The 16,557-nt window shown below is 39.5% G+C and overlaps 1 protein-coding gene across 1 annotated transcript in view; it reads left to right on the top strand.

Annotated features, from left to right (window-relative positions):
* Positions 1 to 16,557, top strand: part of Sult2a6 (sulfotransferase family 2A, dehydroepiandrosterone (DHEA)-preferring, member 6) — a 51,127-nt gene that overhangs the window by 32,029 nt on the left and 2,541 nt on the right. Inside the window, exon 4 of the mRNA NM_012695.4 lies at positions 5,984 to 6,078. Within this exon, the coding sequence (NP_036827.3) occupies positions 5,984 to 6,078 (95 nt within the window). The remainder of the gene's footprint in view (positions 1 to 5,983; positions 6,079 to 16,557) is intronic.

Here is a 16,557-nt window from a genome sequence, read left to right as displayed (position 1 = left end):
CCCATTTGTCGATTCTTGATCTTAGAGCATAAGCCATTGGTGTTTTGTTCAGGAAATTTTTTTCCAGTGCCCATGTGTTCCAGATGCTTCCCTAGTTTTTCTTCTTTGAGTTTGAGTGTGTCTGGTTTGATGTGGAGGTCCTTGATCCACTTGGACTTAAGCTTTCTACAGGGTGATAAGCATGGATCGATCTGCATTCTTCTACATGTTGACCTCCAGTCGAACCAGCACCATTTGGTGAAAATGCTATCTTTTTTCCATTGGATGGTTTTGGCTCCTATGTCAAAAATCAAGTGACCATAGGTGTGTGGGTTCATTTCTTGGTCTTCAATTCTATTCCATAGGTCTATCTGTCTGTCTCTGTACCAATACCATGCAGTTTTTATCACTATTGCTCTGTAATACTGCTTGAGTTCAGGGATAGTGATTCCCCCTGAAGTCCTTTTATTGTTGAGGATAGCTTTAGCTATCCTGGGTTTTTTGTTATTCCAGATGAATTTGCAAATTGTTCTGTCTAACTCTTTGAAGAATTGGATTGGTATTTTGATGGGGATTGCATTGAATCTGTAGATTGCTTTTGGTAAAATGACCATTTTTACTATATTAATCCTGCCAATCCATGAGCATGGGAGATCTTTCCATCTTCTGAGGTCTTCTTCAATTTCTTCTTCAGTGTCTTGAAGTTCTTATTGTACATATCTTTTACTTGCTTGGTTAAAGTCACACCGAGGTACTTTATATTATTTGGGTCTATTATGAAGGGTGTCGTTTCCCTAATTTCTTTCTCGGCTTGTTTCTCTTTTGTGTAGAGGAAGGCTACTGATTTATTTGAGTTAATTTTATACCCAGCCAATTTGCTGAAGTTGTCTATCAGCTTTAGTAGTTCTCTGGTGGAACTTTTGGGATCACTTAAATATACTATCATATCATCTGAAAATAGTGATATTTTGACCTCTTCTTTTCCGATCTGTATCCCCTTGACCTCCTTTTGTTGTCTGATTGCTCTGGCTAGAACTTCAAGAACTATATTGAATAAGTAGGGAGAGAGTGGGCAGCCTTGTCTAGTCCCTGATTTTAGTGGGATTGCTTCAAATTTTTCGCCATTTAGTTTAATGCTAGCAACTGGTTTGCTGTATATGGCTTTTACTATGTTTTGGTATGGGCCTTGAATTCTTATACTTTCCAGGACTTTTATCATGAAGGGGTGTTGAATATTGTCAAATGCTTTCTCAGCATCTAATGAAATGATCATGTGGTTTTCTTCTTTCAGTTTGTTTATATAATGGATCACGTTGATGGTTTTCCGTATATTAAACCATCCCTGCATGCCTGGGATGAAGCCTACTTGATCATGGTGGATGATTGTTTTGATGTGCTCTTGGATTCGGTTTGCCAGAATTTTATTGAGTATTTTTGCGTCGATATTCATAAGGGAAATTGATCTGAACTTCTCTTTCTTTGTTGGGTCCTTGTGTGGTTTAGGTATAAGAGTAATTGTGGCTTCATAGAAGGGATTCGGTAGTGATCCATCTGTTTCAATTTTGTGGAATAGTTTCGATAATATTGGTATGAGGTCTTCTATGAAGGTTTGATAGAATTCTGCACTAAACACGTCTGGACCTGGGCTCTTTTTCGTTGGTAGACCTTTAATGACTGCTTCTATATCCTTAGGAGTTATGGGGTTGTTTAACTGGTTTATCTGTTCCTGATTTAACTTCGGTACCTGGTATCTGTCTAGGAAATTTTCCATTTCCTGCAGATTTTCAAGTTTTGTTGAATATAGGTTTTTATAGTAAGATCTGATGATTTTTTGAATTTCCTCTGAATCTGTTGTTATGTCTCCCTTTTCATTTCTGATTTTGTTAATTTTGTTAATCTCTCTGTCCTCTCGTTAGTCTGGCTAAGGGTTTATCTATCTTGTTGATTTTCTCAAAGAACCAACTTTTGGTTCTCTTGATATTTTCTATGGTCCTGTTTGTTTCTACTTGGTTGATTTCAGCTCTGAGTTTGATTATCGCCTGCCTTCTATTCCTCCTGGGTGTATTTGCTTCTTTTTGCTCTAGAGCTTTTAGGTGTGCTGTCAAGCTGCTGACATATGCTCTTTCCTGTTTCTTTCTGCAGGCACTCATCGCTATGAGTTTTCCTCTTAGCACAGCTTTCATTGTGTCCCATAAGTTTGGGTATGTTGTACCTTCATTTTCATTAAATTCTAAAAAGTTTTTAATGTCTTTCTTTATTTCTTCCTTGACCAGGTTATCATTGAGTAGAGCATTGTTCAATTTCCACGTGTATGTGGGCATTCTTCCCTTATTGTTATTGAAGACCAGTTTTAGGCCTTGGTGGTCTGATAACACGCGTGGGATTATTTCTATCTTTCTGTACCTGTTGAGGCCCGTTTTTTGACCAATTATATGGTCAATTTTGGAGAAAGTACCATGAGGAGCTGAGAAAAAGTTATATCCTTTTGCTTTAGGATAGAAAGTTCTATAAATATCCATTAAGTCCATTTGGCTCATGACTTCTCTTAGTCTGTCTACATCTCTGTTTAATTTCTGTTTCCATGATCTGTCCATTGATGAGAGTGGGGTGTTGCAATCTCATACTATTATTGTTTGAGGTGCAATGTGTGGTTTGAGCTTTAGTAAGGTTTCTTTTACATATGTAGGTGCCCTTGTATTTGGGGCATAGATATTTAGGATTGAGAGTTCATCTTGGTGGATTTTTCCTTTGATGAACATGAAGTGTCCTTCCTTATCTTTTTTGATGACTTTTAGTTGAAAATTGATTTTATTTGATATTAGAATGGCTACTCCAGCTTGCTTCTTCTGACCATTTGCTTGGAAAATTGTTTTCCAGCCTTTCACTCTGATGTAGTGTCTGTCTTTGTCTCTGAGGTGTGTTTCCTGTAGGCAGCAGAATGCAGGGTCCTTGTTGCGTATCCAGTTTGTTAATCTATGTCTTTTTATTGGGGAGTTGAGGCCATTGATGTTGAGAGATATTAAGGAATAGTGATTATTGCTTCCCTTTATATTCATATTTGGATGTGAGGCTATGTTTGTGTGATTTCATTCTCTTTGTTTTGTTGCCAAGACGATTAGTTTCTTGCTTCTTCTAGGGTATAGCTTGCCTCCTTATGTTGGGCTTTACCATTTATTATCCTTTGTAGTGCTGGATTTGTAGAAAGATATTGTGTAAATTTGGTTTTGTCATGGAATATCTTGGTTTCTCCATCTATGTTAATTGAGAGTTTTGGAGGATACAGTAACCTGGGCAGGCATTTGTGTTCTCTTAGTGTCTGTATGACATCAGTCCAGGATCTTCTGGCCTTCATAGTTTCTGGCGAAAAGTCTGGTGTGATTCTGATAGGTCTGCCTTTATATGTTACTTGACCTTTTTTCCTTACTGCTTTTAATATTCTTTCTTTATTTTGTGCGTTTGGTGTTTTGACAATTATGTGACGGGAGGTTTTTCTTTTCTGGTCCAATCTATTTGGAGTTCTGTAGGCTTCTTGTATGCCTATGGGTATCTCTTTTTTTAGGTTAGGGAAGTTTTCTTCTATGATTTTGTTGAAGATATTTACTGGTCCTTTGAGCTGGGAGTCTTCACTCTCTTCTATACCTATTATCCTTAGGTTTGATCATCTCATTGAGTCCTGGATTTCCTGTATGTTTAGGACCAGTAGCTTTTTCCGCTTTACATTATCTTTGACAGTTGAGTCAATGATTTCTATGGAATCTTCTGCTCCTGAGATTCTCTCTTCCATCTCTTGTATTCTGTTGGTGAAGCTTGTATCTACAGCTCCTTGTCTCTTCTTTTGGTTTTCTATATCCAGGGTTGTTTCCATGTGTTCTTTCTTGATTGCTTCTATTTCCATTTTTAATTCCTTCAACTGTTTGATTGTGTTTTCCTGGAATTCTTTCAGGGATTTTTGTGTCTCCTTTCTATGGGCTTCTCCTTGTTTATTTATGTTTTCCTGGAATTCTTTCAGGCATTTTTGCGATTCCTCTCTTTAGGCTTCTACTTGTTCTCTAAGGGAGTTCTTCACGTCTTTCTTGAAGTCCTCCAGCATCATGATCAAATATGATTTTGAAACTAGATCTTGCTTTTCTGGTGTGTTTGGATATTCCATGTTTGTTTTCATGGGAGAATTGGGCTCCGATGGTGTCATGTAGTCTTGGTTTCTGTTGCTTGGGTTCCTGTGCTTGCCTCTCGCCATCAGATTATATCTAGTGTTACTTGTTCTGCTATTTCTGACAGTGGCTAGACTGCCCTTAAGCCTGTGTGTCAGGAGTGCTGTAGACCTGTTTTCCTGTTTTCTTTCAGCCTGTTATGGGGACAGAGTGTTCTGCTTTCGGGCGTGTAGTTTTTCCTCTCTACAGGTCGTCAGCTGTTCATGTGGGCCTGTGTCTTGAGTTCACCAGGCAGGTCACTTGCAGCAGAAAAGTTGGTCTTATCTGTGGTCCCGTGGCTCATGTTCGCTCGCGGGGTGCTGCCCATGAGCTCTCTGTGGCGGCAGCAACCAGGAAGATCTGCACCGCCATTTCCAGGAGCTTCCGTGTACCAGAGTTCCAGATGGCGTTTGGTGTTTTTCTCTGGCGTCCGAGATGTGTGTGCAGAGTGCAGTCTCTTCTGGTTTCCCAGGCGTGTCTGCCTCTCTGAAGGTTTAGCTCTCCCTCCCACGGGGATTTGGGTGCAGAGAACTGTTTATCCAGTCTGTTTCCTTCAGGTTCCGGCAGTGTCTCAGGCTCAGGGGTCCTGCCGCTCCTGGGCCCTCCCCTACGGGAACCCAGAGGCCTTATATAGTTTCCTCTTGGGCCAGGGATGTGGGCAGGGGAGGGCAGTGTTGGTGGTCTCTTCTGCTCTGCAGCCTCAGGAGTGCCCACCTGACCAGGCGGTGGGGTCTCTCTCCCAAGGTGTCTGGGAGCAGAGAGCTGCTGCGGGCCGGGATCCGCGGGTGTTGGTCTCCCGGTAAACACAGGAGGTGCCCAGTCCTAGAGGAATTCTGCCTCTGTGTGTCCCGAGTTCACCAAGCAGGTCTCTTGCAGCAGAAAAGTTGGTCTTACCTGTGGTCCAGAGGCTCAAGTTTGCTCGCGGGGTGCTGCCCACGAGCTCTCTGCAGCGGCAGCAACCAGGAAGCTCATTCCTTAAATCTAATCAGACATCGTTTAAGTTACCCCATAACAATTTTATCATTATTGCACTACTATGTACATCTAGCCTGGCACATACATATTGTAGCATGTGAGATCAATCCAGGATAAGAGTGTTATGTACAAAATCAGGGGCTGGAAATTGAAAAGTAAGAAGTGGAAAAGATACCTCACATAAGGTGTTGCAGACATAGGTATGCTGATTAGAGTTATTCAGTTTAAATTCCTCTGCCTCTTGTATTCCAAACTGAAACATGATAAGCTCTCTCTCTCTCTCTCTCTCTCTCTCTCTCTCTCTCTCTCTCTCTCACACACACACACACACACACACACATACACACACCTTATTCCCCCTCACTCACTTTGTTACTGTGATTATTATTGATGTCATATAGCCTTGATTCATAAGTCCATAAGATTTCAGCCATGAGGTTACTGTTTTGATTTAAATCTTTCTTTCCAACACTGTATAACATATGATTTTCCCATCTGTGTCATCAAATCTTTCTCTTTTCCTAGTGTACATCATCAGGAAGCATGAACTTACAGGAATCACCTCTGGATTCCTGTATCCTGTCCTTTCAGATTGGCAGTAGGATATCTCCTCATGTCACCAGAGATTTATATGTGTGGTGGTTAAATTTTTAATGAACTTGATTTACAAGTTCTCTATATGTCTATTTGCCTCAAACATCATGTTTAATGCTGTTAATACAGACTAGTTAGATTTTCTTAGTGAAAACTTTTGCTGCTGCTTTCAGAAAAGTGAAGAAAGTCAAGCAGACCCAGTGTTAAGGCTTTATAACTGACACATTACTTCTTTCTGAACACAGTTCCGTATGGATCATGGTTTGAGCACATCCGTGCCTGGCTGTCTATGCGAGAATTAGACAACTTCTTGTTACTGTACTATGAAGACATGAAAAAGGTGAGCATCCGTCTTACAAGCACCACACAGTTAAGAACTAGACCCTAGTAATGAAATAGGTTACCGAGAAGTGTGATTTTTTGTTTGTTTTGCCTTTTACAATTTTTTATTAATTAAAACAACTTTTAAATGTTAATGTAGCCTCCCAGAGGCTTTCCAGATGATCTATGGTTCCTTATCCACCCCACTTCAAAGTTTTTCACAAAAATTCTAGTACAAAAGCAAGCCTCCCAAATCAAGAAAAGAACATATAAAAGAATCCAATATAAAAAAAATGTGTTGAACAGTTGTCTGTAAATGTGTCACAGGGTAGAAGAACCTGAGAGGAGGGGAACCTGAGAGGAGGGAACTATAATTATGAAAATGTCTCCATAAGGTTCAGCTGTATGCAATACTGTAAGGCATTTCATAATCATTGATTGAAGGGTAAGGGCCCACCCCTCATTAGAGCTGTCATCCTTGGGTTCTTTAAGAAAACAGGCTGTACATAGTATAGTAAAGGAGCCAGCAAGCAGCATGCTCTATTTCCTCAGCATCATTTCCAGCCACAGGATTCCTGCACTTTTTATTGTCCTGTCCTGACATCCTGCAATGATGTATAGCAGTGATATGTAATTACCAGTGAAATGACATGTAATAAAAGAAAAACTATGACATAGAAATTAGACCAGTGAAAACAACAAAACTAAGAGAATCTGACTGAAAGCACTAGGATCCTAGATCCACTCATTCACTCACTCAGGAACCTCATGGAAACCCTCTTTAGCCAACAGCTCAATTAGATGTAACCCAATCCTAGTACTGGAATTTTCATCATTCATTCTCTTTCTTTGGAACAAGAGATAGCCACTATGTGGTCATTTCACTTTGAACACCTTCATATATGCCTAGTTTTTAGTAAGTTTACACTGTTTTAGGTTTCAATTCTACCTCTCAACAGTCTCACAATTTTACCTGTATCTCCCTTTACCCCCCTTTCAAAACCCCCTCTCCCTTCCCCTTTCCCACTTGATTCCTCCATCCTAGATCTTTAACATGCCTTCATAATTTCTTCTGTACATTTAATGTTTTGATTATTATGTTATCTGTGCACTTATTTTCTGGTCCATTCTACATGGTGTTCTGTATGCTTCATGAATGTTGATAGTCATCTCTTTCTTCAGGTTAGTATTTTTTCTATGATTTTGTTGAAAATATTTGCTGTGCCTTTGACATGGGCTTCCTTTACATCTTCTATTCCTATTATTCATAGATCTGGTCTTTTCTTAATAGAGATCAGATTTTGTGGATATTATGTTCCAGGAGCTTAATATTTTATTATTTATAACATTAATATTAATAATAATATTTAATTTAATGCATTTAATTTTACTTTAATGTTTTCTTCAATGTGTTCTTTTCTTCTATAATGTCTTCAATACCTAAAGTTTTCTATTCTAGCTATTGTACTTACTGGGGAAGCTTGCCTCTGAGATACCTGTCTGAGTTCCAAAAATTTCCTTTTTGAGATTTCCTTCAGTTTGGATTTCATGCAATGATTCTATTTCTACCCGGGGGAAATCAGTTCAATTCAGTTTTTTCTACTGTTTCTTTGTAGTTTCATAGAATTCTTTAAGGAAGATATTAATTTCCTTTTAAAAGACCACTATCATACGTATAATTTCTTTTAAGGATTTTTCGTTGTGTCTCAGCTAAGGTGAAATATTCAGGACATGCTATGTTATGATTGCTGACCTCTGGTGGATATATATTTGTCCTGTTTATTACTGATTGTTTTTCACTGGTATTTAGGCATTATACTGGCTGCTTTTGTGTGTCAAATGACAGAAGCTGGAATTATGACAAATTTCAATGTCTTCCTTGAGGAAACACCTCCATGAGATCCAGCTGTGTGGCATTTGTCAATCAGTGTTTAATGGTGCTGGACCCTTGTGGGTGGAACCATCCCTGGGCTGGTAGTCTTGGTTTATATAGGAAAGCAAGGTGAGCAAGCCAGGGGAAGTAAGCCTATAATAGCATCCCTCCATGATCTCAGCATCATCCCCTGCTTCTTGGCCTGCTTGAGTTCTACTCCTGACTTCCTTTAGCGAAGAAATGTAAGCTGAATTAACCTTTTCCTCTCCAAGTTACTTCATGGTCATGATATTTTTCAGGAATAGAAACCATGACTAAGACAGGCATCTTAGATTAGGAAGATAATGTGTTTAGGTGCTGGTAGCTGGTCTGGTCTTTATTTGGTGGGAGTTTTGTTTCCTGGCTTGTGTTTCACTCTGGTTATTAAGAGAATTAGGTAGATTTATATATACTGTAGAAACTAAATTGCAGTACCAAATAAGATGTGTTCATGAGTTGTGGGTCCTGAGAGTTAGGAATGCATATGTATTGGACTCAATAGAGGAACTCCAGAAGAGGGAGGAAAGCAAAGTATTCCACCAGGATCTGCTTAGTCAGTCTCCTGGAAATGGGGTCAGAGTGTGAGGAAAGGCCACAGAAGGAGATTTGATAAAGAGGTGTGGATGAGAATCACAGATTGGATTTGAAGAATATAGGGGAAAATGAAGATATGAAGTTGTAACCTCATTGCTTCATAATGGGGTGTAGCTTCTTTGGGAGAGCATACTGGAGTTGGGGCCTGGGGAAAAGCAATTCACCCAGCAAATTTGGTGTTTTGCTGCAGAGATAAGTAGGTGTCTGGGTATTGGACTCGAGACATGTTGGGAGAAGTGAAGATTTATCTGCAGATAGCCTACCAGTTTCCCTAGCCAGAGTGGTCCACTAGTTCCCAAGGAGTACAGAACTTGGGGTCTGCAATAATGCAATGAGTGAAGGGAGTAATTTTAGAAGGGAAAGGTCATTGAATACAATAGAGAAGGGAAGTATTGCCACTATTTTGTATGTTTGTTTGTTTGTTTTGTTTTGTTTATTTTGTCTTTTTTGTTTTTGTTTTTGTTTTTGATGCAGAACTAAGGATGAGACTTGGGCATGCGATCTAAAAAAGCATAGGGAAAAGTGAAGGTCTGCTGTCAGCCCACCTGCTTCACTGAAAGTATTGAGAAAAATAAATATTGATAAAAATTAAAGTGCAACTAAACAAAAAAAGAAAACATGAAATTATCCCAAAATAATTTGAGCTCTTAGTGTCCTATCCCAGGAAGCAGAAAGACTACCTGTAAAAAAAAAACCTTTCATTACAGTCTTTCTCCCATATGTAGAATTTTTTATTTAATTATCGTGAAATTAAGTTTTCCTTAGGAAGGATCACTACCTAGCTGCCTGCTACACAGTAGTGCACATTCCCATTAGCCTCCTTTCTCACCATTTAATGTTCTTTTCAGTTATTGTCATGATTGCTTTCTTTTGTATGAAATATTAAGTGGAACTGTGGTAAATATGTAAAAACAAGTTTTAAGCCAAGAAATCTTCATGGCCCCATTAAAAGCACAATATTTGATGTTCAAAGGTTTTTATTTGTAATGCCTATCTCCCACAAATAAACCAATTGCACTAATACACAGATATTGTGACAATTGGGTATCTGAGGCAGAAAAAATCTTAAATTTGATGCCCACGTGAGCTTCAACCTGAGATGCTTACTCAAAACAAAATCTCTCAGAATTACCCCAAGTAATTAATATTGACAACATTCTTTGAAACTGTTTTAAAGCTGTATTGTTTACACTTAGCCGAAGAAAACAGTATTATCTGGTGTAAACATTAAACTATTCCTAGGTCTTTGTGCATGTTCTTCCATTTTCCTTGGTCATTGTCTACCAGTATTTCTGTAAGTTTCTGTAAACATCCCAGGGCAGGTTAGATACAGTTGTACATACTTTCAATGCCAGGACTTGGAAGGAAAAGCCAGATAGATGGACCACTGATCTCTGTGAGCTTGAGGTGTACTGGTCTCCACACAAACATTCACTGCATAAGACAAAGCTCCATATTGAGGCCTGTCTTTAAAAATATCTCAGTATACTTAGTGTGTTTATCAGCACAAACATTTTATAATGGCACTATGGAGATGGAGGCCCAAGTGTCTGAAATTCATTATCATTATCCTCTACCAAGCAAGTTTAAGTTTAACCTTGGTTCTATGAGAACCTATCTCTAATATTTTCTCCTCCCTGAGAAGAAACCAACATCCTCTGTATTTCTCAATATATAAATGGTGTGTGTGTGTCTTACCTGCCTTTATTTCACTGCCTTTTCTAGCCTATACCACAATCATGCTCACTCATTTTTTTTTATTAACTTGAGAATTTCTTATATACATTTCAAGTGTTATTCCCTTTCCCGGTTTCCGGGCAAACATCCCCCTCCCCCCTCCCATTCCTTATGGGTGTTCCCCTCCCAACCCTCCCCCCATTGCCGCCCTCCCCCCATAGTCTAGTTCACTGGGGGTTCAGGCTTAGCAGGACCCAGGGCTTCCCCTTCCACTGGTGCTCTTACAAGGATATTCATTGCTACCTATGGGGTCAGAGTCCAGGGTCAGTCCATGATAGTCTTTAGGTAGTGGCTTAGTCCCTGGAAGCTCTGGTTGCTTGACATTGTTGTACTTTTGGGGTCTCGAGCCCCTTCAAGCTCTTCCAGTTCTTTCTCTGATTCCTTCAACGGGGGACCTATTCTCAGTTCAGTGGTTTGCTGCTGGCATTCGCCTCTGTATTTGCTGTATTCTGGCTGTGTCTCTCAGGAGCGATCTACATCTGGTTCCTGTCAGTCTGCATTTCTTTGCATCATCCATCTTGTCTAATTGGGTGGCTGTATATGTATGGGCCACATGTGGGGCAGGCTCTGAATGGGTGTTCCTTCGGTCTCTGTTTTAATCTTTGCCTCTCCCTTCCCTGCCAAGGGTATTCTTTTTCCTCATTTAAAGAAGGAGTGAAGCATTCACATTTTGATCATCCATCTTGAGGTTCGTTTGTTCTAGGGATCTAGGGTAATTCAAGCATTTGGGCTAATAGCCACTTATCAATGAGTGCATACCATGTATATCTTTCTGTGATTGGGTTAGCTCACTCAGGATGATATTTTCCAGTTCCAACCATTTGCCTACGAATTTAATAAACTCGTTGTTTTTGATAGCTGAGTAATATTCCATTGTGTAGATGTACCACATTTTCTGTATCCATTCCTCTGTTGAAGGGCATCTGGGTTCTTTCCAGCTTCTGGCTATTATAAATAAGGCTGCGATGAACATAGTGGAGCACGTGTCTCTTTTATATGTTGAGGCATCTTTTGGGTATATGCCCAAGAGAGGTATAGCTGGATGCTCAGGCAGTTCAATGTCCAATTTTCTGAGGAACCTCCAGACTGATTTCCAGAATGGTTTTACCAGTCTGCAATCCCACCAACAATGGAGGAGTGTTCCTCTTTCTCCACATCCTCGCCAGGATCTGCTGTCACCTGAGTTTTTGATCTTAGCCATTCTCACTGGTGTGAGGTGAAATCTCAGGGTTGTTTTGATTTGCATTTCCCTTATGACTAAAGATGTTGAACATTACTTTAGGTGTTTCTCAGCCATTCAGCATTCCTCAGTTGTGAATTCTTTGTTTAGCTCTGAACCCCATTTTTTAATAGAGTTATTTGTTTCCCTGCAGTCTAACTTCTTGAGTTCTTTGTATATTTTGGATATAAGGCCTCTATCTGTTGTAGGATTGGTAAAGATCTTTTCCCAATCTGTTGGTTTCCGTTTTGTCCTAACCACAGTGTCCTTTGCCTTACAGAAGCTTTGCAGTTTTATGAGATCCCATTTGTCGATTCTTGATCTTAGAGCATAAGCCATTGGTGTTTTGTTCAGGAAATTTTTTCCAGTGCCCATGTGTTCCAGATGCTTCCCTAGTTTTTCTTCTATTAGTTTGACTGTGTCTGGTTTGATGTGGAGGTTCTTGATCCACTTGGACTTAGCTTTGTACAGGGTGATAAGGATGGATCGATCTGCATTCTTCTACATGTTGTCCTCCAGTTGAACCAGCACCATTTGCTGAAAATGCTATCTTTTTTCATTGGATGGTTTTGGCTCCTTTGTCAAAAATCAAGTGACCATAGGTGTGTGGGTTCATTTCTGGGTCTTCAGTTCTATTCCATTGGTCTATCTGTCTGTCTCTGTACCAATACCATGCAGTTTTTATCACTATTGCTCTGTAATACTGCTTGAGTTCAGGGACAGTGATTCCCCCTGAAGTCCTTTTATTGTTGAGGATAGCTTTAGCTATCCTGGGTTTTTTGTTATTCCAGATGAATTTGCAAATTGTTCTGTCTAACTCTTTGAAGAATTGGATTGGTATTTTGATGGGGATTGCATTGAATCTGTAGATTGCTTTTGGTAAAATGGCCATTTTTACTATATTAATCCTGCCAATCCATGAGCATGGGAGATCTTTCCATCTTCTGAGGTCTTCTTCAATTTCTTTCCTCAGTGTCTTGAAGTTCTTATTGTACAGATCTTTTACTTGCTTGGTTAAAGTCACACCGAGGTACTTTATATTATTTGGGTCTATTATGAAGGGTGTCGTTTCCCTAATTTCTTTCTCGGCTTGTTTCTCTTTTAAATAGAGGAAGGCAACTGATTTATTTGAGTTAATTTTATACCCAGCCACTTTGCTGAAGTTGTCTATCAGCTTTAGTAGTTCTCTGGTGGAACTTTTGGGATCACTTAAATATACTATCATGTCATCTGCAAATAGTGATATTTTGACCTCTTCTTTTCCGATCTGTATCCCCTTGATCTCCCTTTGTTGTCTGATTGCTCTGGCTAGAACTTCAAGAACTATATTGAATAAGTAGGGAGAGAGTGGGCAGCCTTGTCTAGTCCCTGATTTTAGTGGGATTGCTTCAAGTTTCTCTCCATTTAGTTTAATGTTAGCAACTGGTTTGCTGTATATGGCTTTTACTATGTTTAGGTATGGGCCTTGAATTCCTATTCTTTCCAGGACTTTTATCATGAAGGGGTGTTGAATTTTGTCAAATGCTTTCTCAGCATCTAATGAAATGATCATGTGGTTCTGTTCTTTCAGTTTGTTTATATAATGGATCACGTTGATGGTTTTCCATATATTAAACCATCCCTGCATGCCTGGGATGAAGCCTACTTGATCATGGTGGATGATTGTTTTGATGTGCTCTTGAATTCGGTTTGCCAGAATTTTATTGAGTATTTTTGCGTCGATATTCATAAGGGAAATTGGTCTGAAGTTCTCTTTCTTTGTTGTGTCTTTGTGTGGTTTAGGTATAAGAGTAATTGTGGCTTCGTAGAAGGAATTCGGTTGGGCTCCATCCGTTTCAATTTTGTGGAATAGTTTGGATAATATTGGTGTGAGGTCTTCTATGAAGGTTTGATAGAAGTCTGCACTAAACCCGTCTGGACCTGGGCTCTTTTTGGTTGGGAGACCTTTAATGACTGCTTCTATATCCTTAGGAGTTATGGGGTTGTTTAACTGGTTTATCTGTTCCTGATTTAATTTCGGTACCTGGTATCTGTCTAGGGAATTGTCCATTTCCTCAAGATTTTCAAGTTTTGTTGAATATAGGCATTTATAGTAAGATCTGATGATTTTTTGAATTTCTTCTGAATCTGTAGTTATGTCTCCCTTTTCATTTCTGATTTTGTTAATATGGATGCACTCTCTGTGTCCTCTCGTTAGTCTGGCTAAGGGTTTATCTATCTTGTTGATTTTCTCAAAGAACCAACTCTTGGTTCTGTTGATTCTTTCTATGGTCCTTTTTGTTTCTACTTGGTTGATTTCAGCTCTGAGTTTGATTATTTCCTGCCTTCTACTCCTCCTGGGTGTATTTGCTTCTTTTTGCTCTAGAGCTTTTAGGTGTGCTGTCAAGCTGCTGACATATGCTCTTTCATGTTTCTTTCTGCAGGCACACAGCACTGTGAGTTTTCCTCTTAGCACAGCTTTCATTGTGTCCCATAAGTTTGGGTATGTTGTACCTTCATTTTCATTAAATTCTAAAAAGTTTTTAATGTCTTTCTTTATTTCTTCCTTGACCAGTTTATCATTGAATAGAGCATTGTTCAATTTCCATGTTTATGTGGGCATTCTTCCCTTATTGTTATTGAAGACCAGTTTTAGGCCGTGGTGGTCTGATTGCACGCATGGGATTATTTCTATCTTTCTGTACCTGTTGAGGCCCGTTTTTTGACCAATTATATGGTCAATTTTGGAGAAAGTACCATGAGGAGCTGAGAAGAAGGTATATCCTTTTGCTTTAGGATAGAATGTTCTATAAATATCCGTTAAGTCCATTTGGCTCATGACTTCTCTTAGTCTGTCGACATCACTGTTTAATTTCTGTTTCCATGATCTGTCCATTGATGAGAGTGGGGTGTTGAAATCTCCCACTATTATTGTTTGAGGTGCAATGTGTGTTTTGAGCTTTAGTAAGGTTTCTTTTACGTATGTAGGTGCCCTTGTATTTGGGGCATAGATATTTAGGATTGAGAGTTCATCTTGGTGGATTTTTCCTTTGATGAACATGAAGTGTCCTTCCTTATCTTTTTTGATGACTTTTAGTTGGAAATTGATTTTATTTGATATTAGAATGCCTACTCCAGCTTGCGTTTTCTGACCATTTGCTTGGAAAGTTGTTTTCCAGCCTTTCACTCTGAGGTAGTCTCTGTCTTTGTCTCTGAGGTGTGTTTCCTGTAGGCAGCAGAATGTAGGGTCCTCGTTGCTTATCCAGTTTGTTAATCTATGTCTTTTTATTGGGGAGTTGAGGCCATTGATATTGAGAGATATTAAGGAATAGTGATTATTGCTTCCCGTTATATTCATACTTGGATGTGAGGTTATGTTTGTGTGCTTTCATTCTCTTTGTTTTGTTGCCAAGACTATTAGTTTCTTGCTTCTTCTAGGGTATAGCTTGCCTCCTTATGTTGGGCTTTACCATTTATTATCCTTTGTAGTGCTGGATTTGTAGAAAGATATTGTGTAAATTTGGTTTTGTCATGGAATATCTTGGTTTCTCCATCAATGTTAATTGAGAGTTTTTCTGGATACAGTAACCTGGGCTGGCATTTGTGTTCTCTTAGGGTCTGTATGACATCAATCCAGGATCTTCTGGCCTTCATAGTTTCTGGCGAGAAGTCGGGTGTGATTCTGATAGGTCTGCCTTTATATGTTACTTGACCTTTTTCCCTTACTGCTTTTAATATTCTTTCTTTATTTTTTGCGTTTGGAGTTTTGACAATTATGTGACGGGAGGTGTTTCTTTTCTGGTCCAATCTATTTGGAGTTCTGTAGGCTTCTTGTATGTCTATGGGTATCTCTTTTTTTAGGTTAGGGAAGTTTTCTTCTATGATTTTGTTGAAGATATTTACTGGTCCTTTGAGCTGGGAGTCTTCACTCTCTTCTATACCTATTATCCTTAGGTTTGATCTTCTCATTGAGTCCTGGATTTCCTGTATGTTTTGGACCAGTAGCTTTTTCCGCTTTACATTATCTTTGACAGTTGAGTCAATGATTTCTATGGAATCTTCTGCTCCTGAGATTCTTACTTCCATCTCTTGTATTCTGTTGGTGAAGCTTGTATCTACAGCTCCTTCTCTCTTCTTTTGGTTTTCTATATCCAGGGTTGTTTCCATGTGTTCTTTCTTGATTGCTTCTATTTCCATTTTTAATTCCTTCAACTGTTTGATTGTGTTTTCCTGGAATTCTTTCAGGGATTTTTGTGTCTCTTCTCTATGGGCTTCTACTTGTTTATTTATGTTTTCCTGGAATTCTTTCAGGGATTTTTGTGTCTCCTCTCTATGGGCTTCTCCTTGTTTATTTATGTTTTCTTGGAATTCTTTCAGGCATTTTTGCGATTCCTCCTTGTAGGCTTCTACTTGTTCTCTAAGGGAGTTCTTCACGTCTTTCTTGAAGTCCTCCAGCATCATGATCAAAAATGATTTTGAAACTCGATCTTGCTTTTCTGGTGTGTTTGGATATTCCATGTTTATTTTGATGGGAGAATTGGGCTCCGATGGTGCCATGTAGTCTTGGTTTCTTTTGCTTGGGTTCCTGTGCTTGCCTCTCACCATCAGATTATCTCTAGTGCTACTTTGTTCTGCTATTTCTGACAGTGGCTAGACTGTCCTATAAGCCTGTGTGTCAGGAGTGCTGTAGACCTGTTTTCCTCTCTTTCAGTCAGTTATGGGGACAGAGTGTTCTGCTTTCGGGCGTGTAGTTTTTCCTCTCTACAGGTCTTCAGCTGTTCCTGTGGGCCTGTGTCTTGAGTTCACCAGGCAGCTTTCTTGCAGTAGAAAATTTGGTCTTACCTGTGTTCTCTAGGCTCAAGTTCGCTCGTGGGGTGCTGCCCACGGGCTCTCTGCAGCGGCAGCAACCAGGAATACCTGTGCCGCCCCTTCCGGGAGCTTCAGTGCACCAGGGTTCCAGATGGTCTTTGGCTTTTTCCTCTGTTGTCCGAGATGTGTGTGCAGAGAGCAGTCTCTTCTGGTTTCCCAGGCTTGTCTGCCTCTCTGAAGGTTTAGCT

The sequence above is a fragment of the Rattus norvegicus genome, chromosome 1 (assembly GCF_021556685.1).
Source record: "Rattus norvegicus strain SHRSP/BbbUtx chromosome 1, alternate assembly SHRSP_T2T, whole genome shotgun sequence".
Taxonomy (NCBI): Eukaryota; Metazoa; Chordata; class Mammalia; order Rodentia; family Muridae; genus Rattus; species Rattus norvegicus.
Note: the sequence above shows the minus strand (reverse complement) of the source record. Positions and strands in the feature narration are given on the sequence as shown.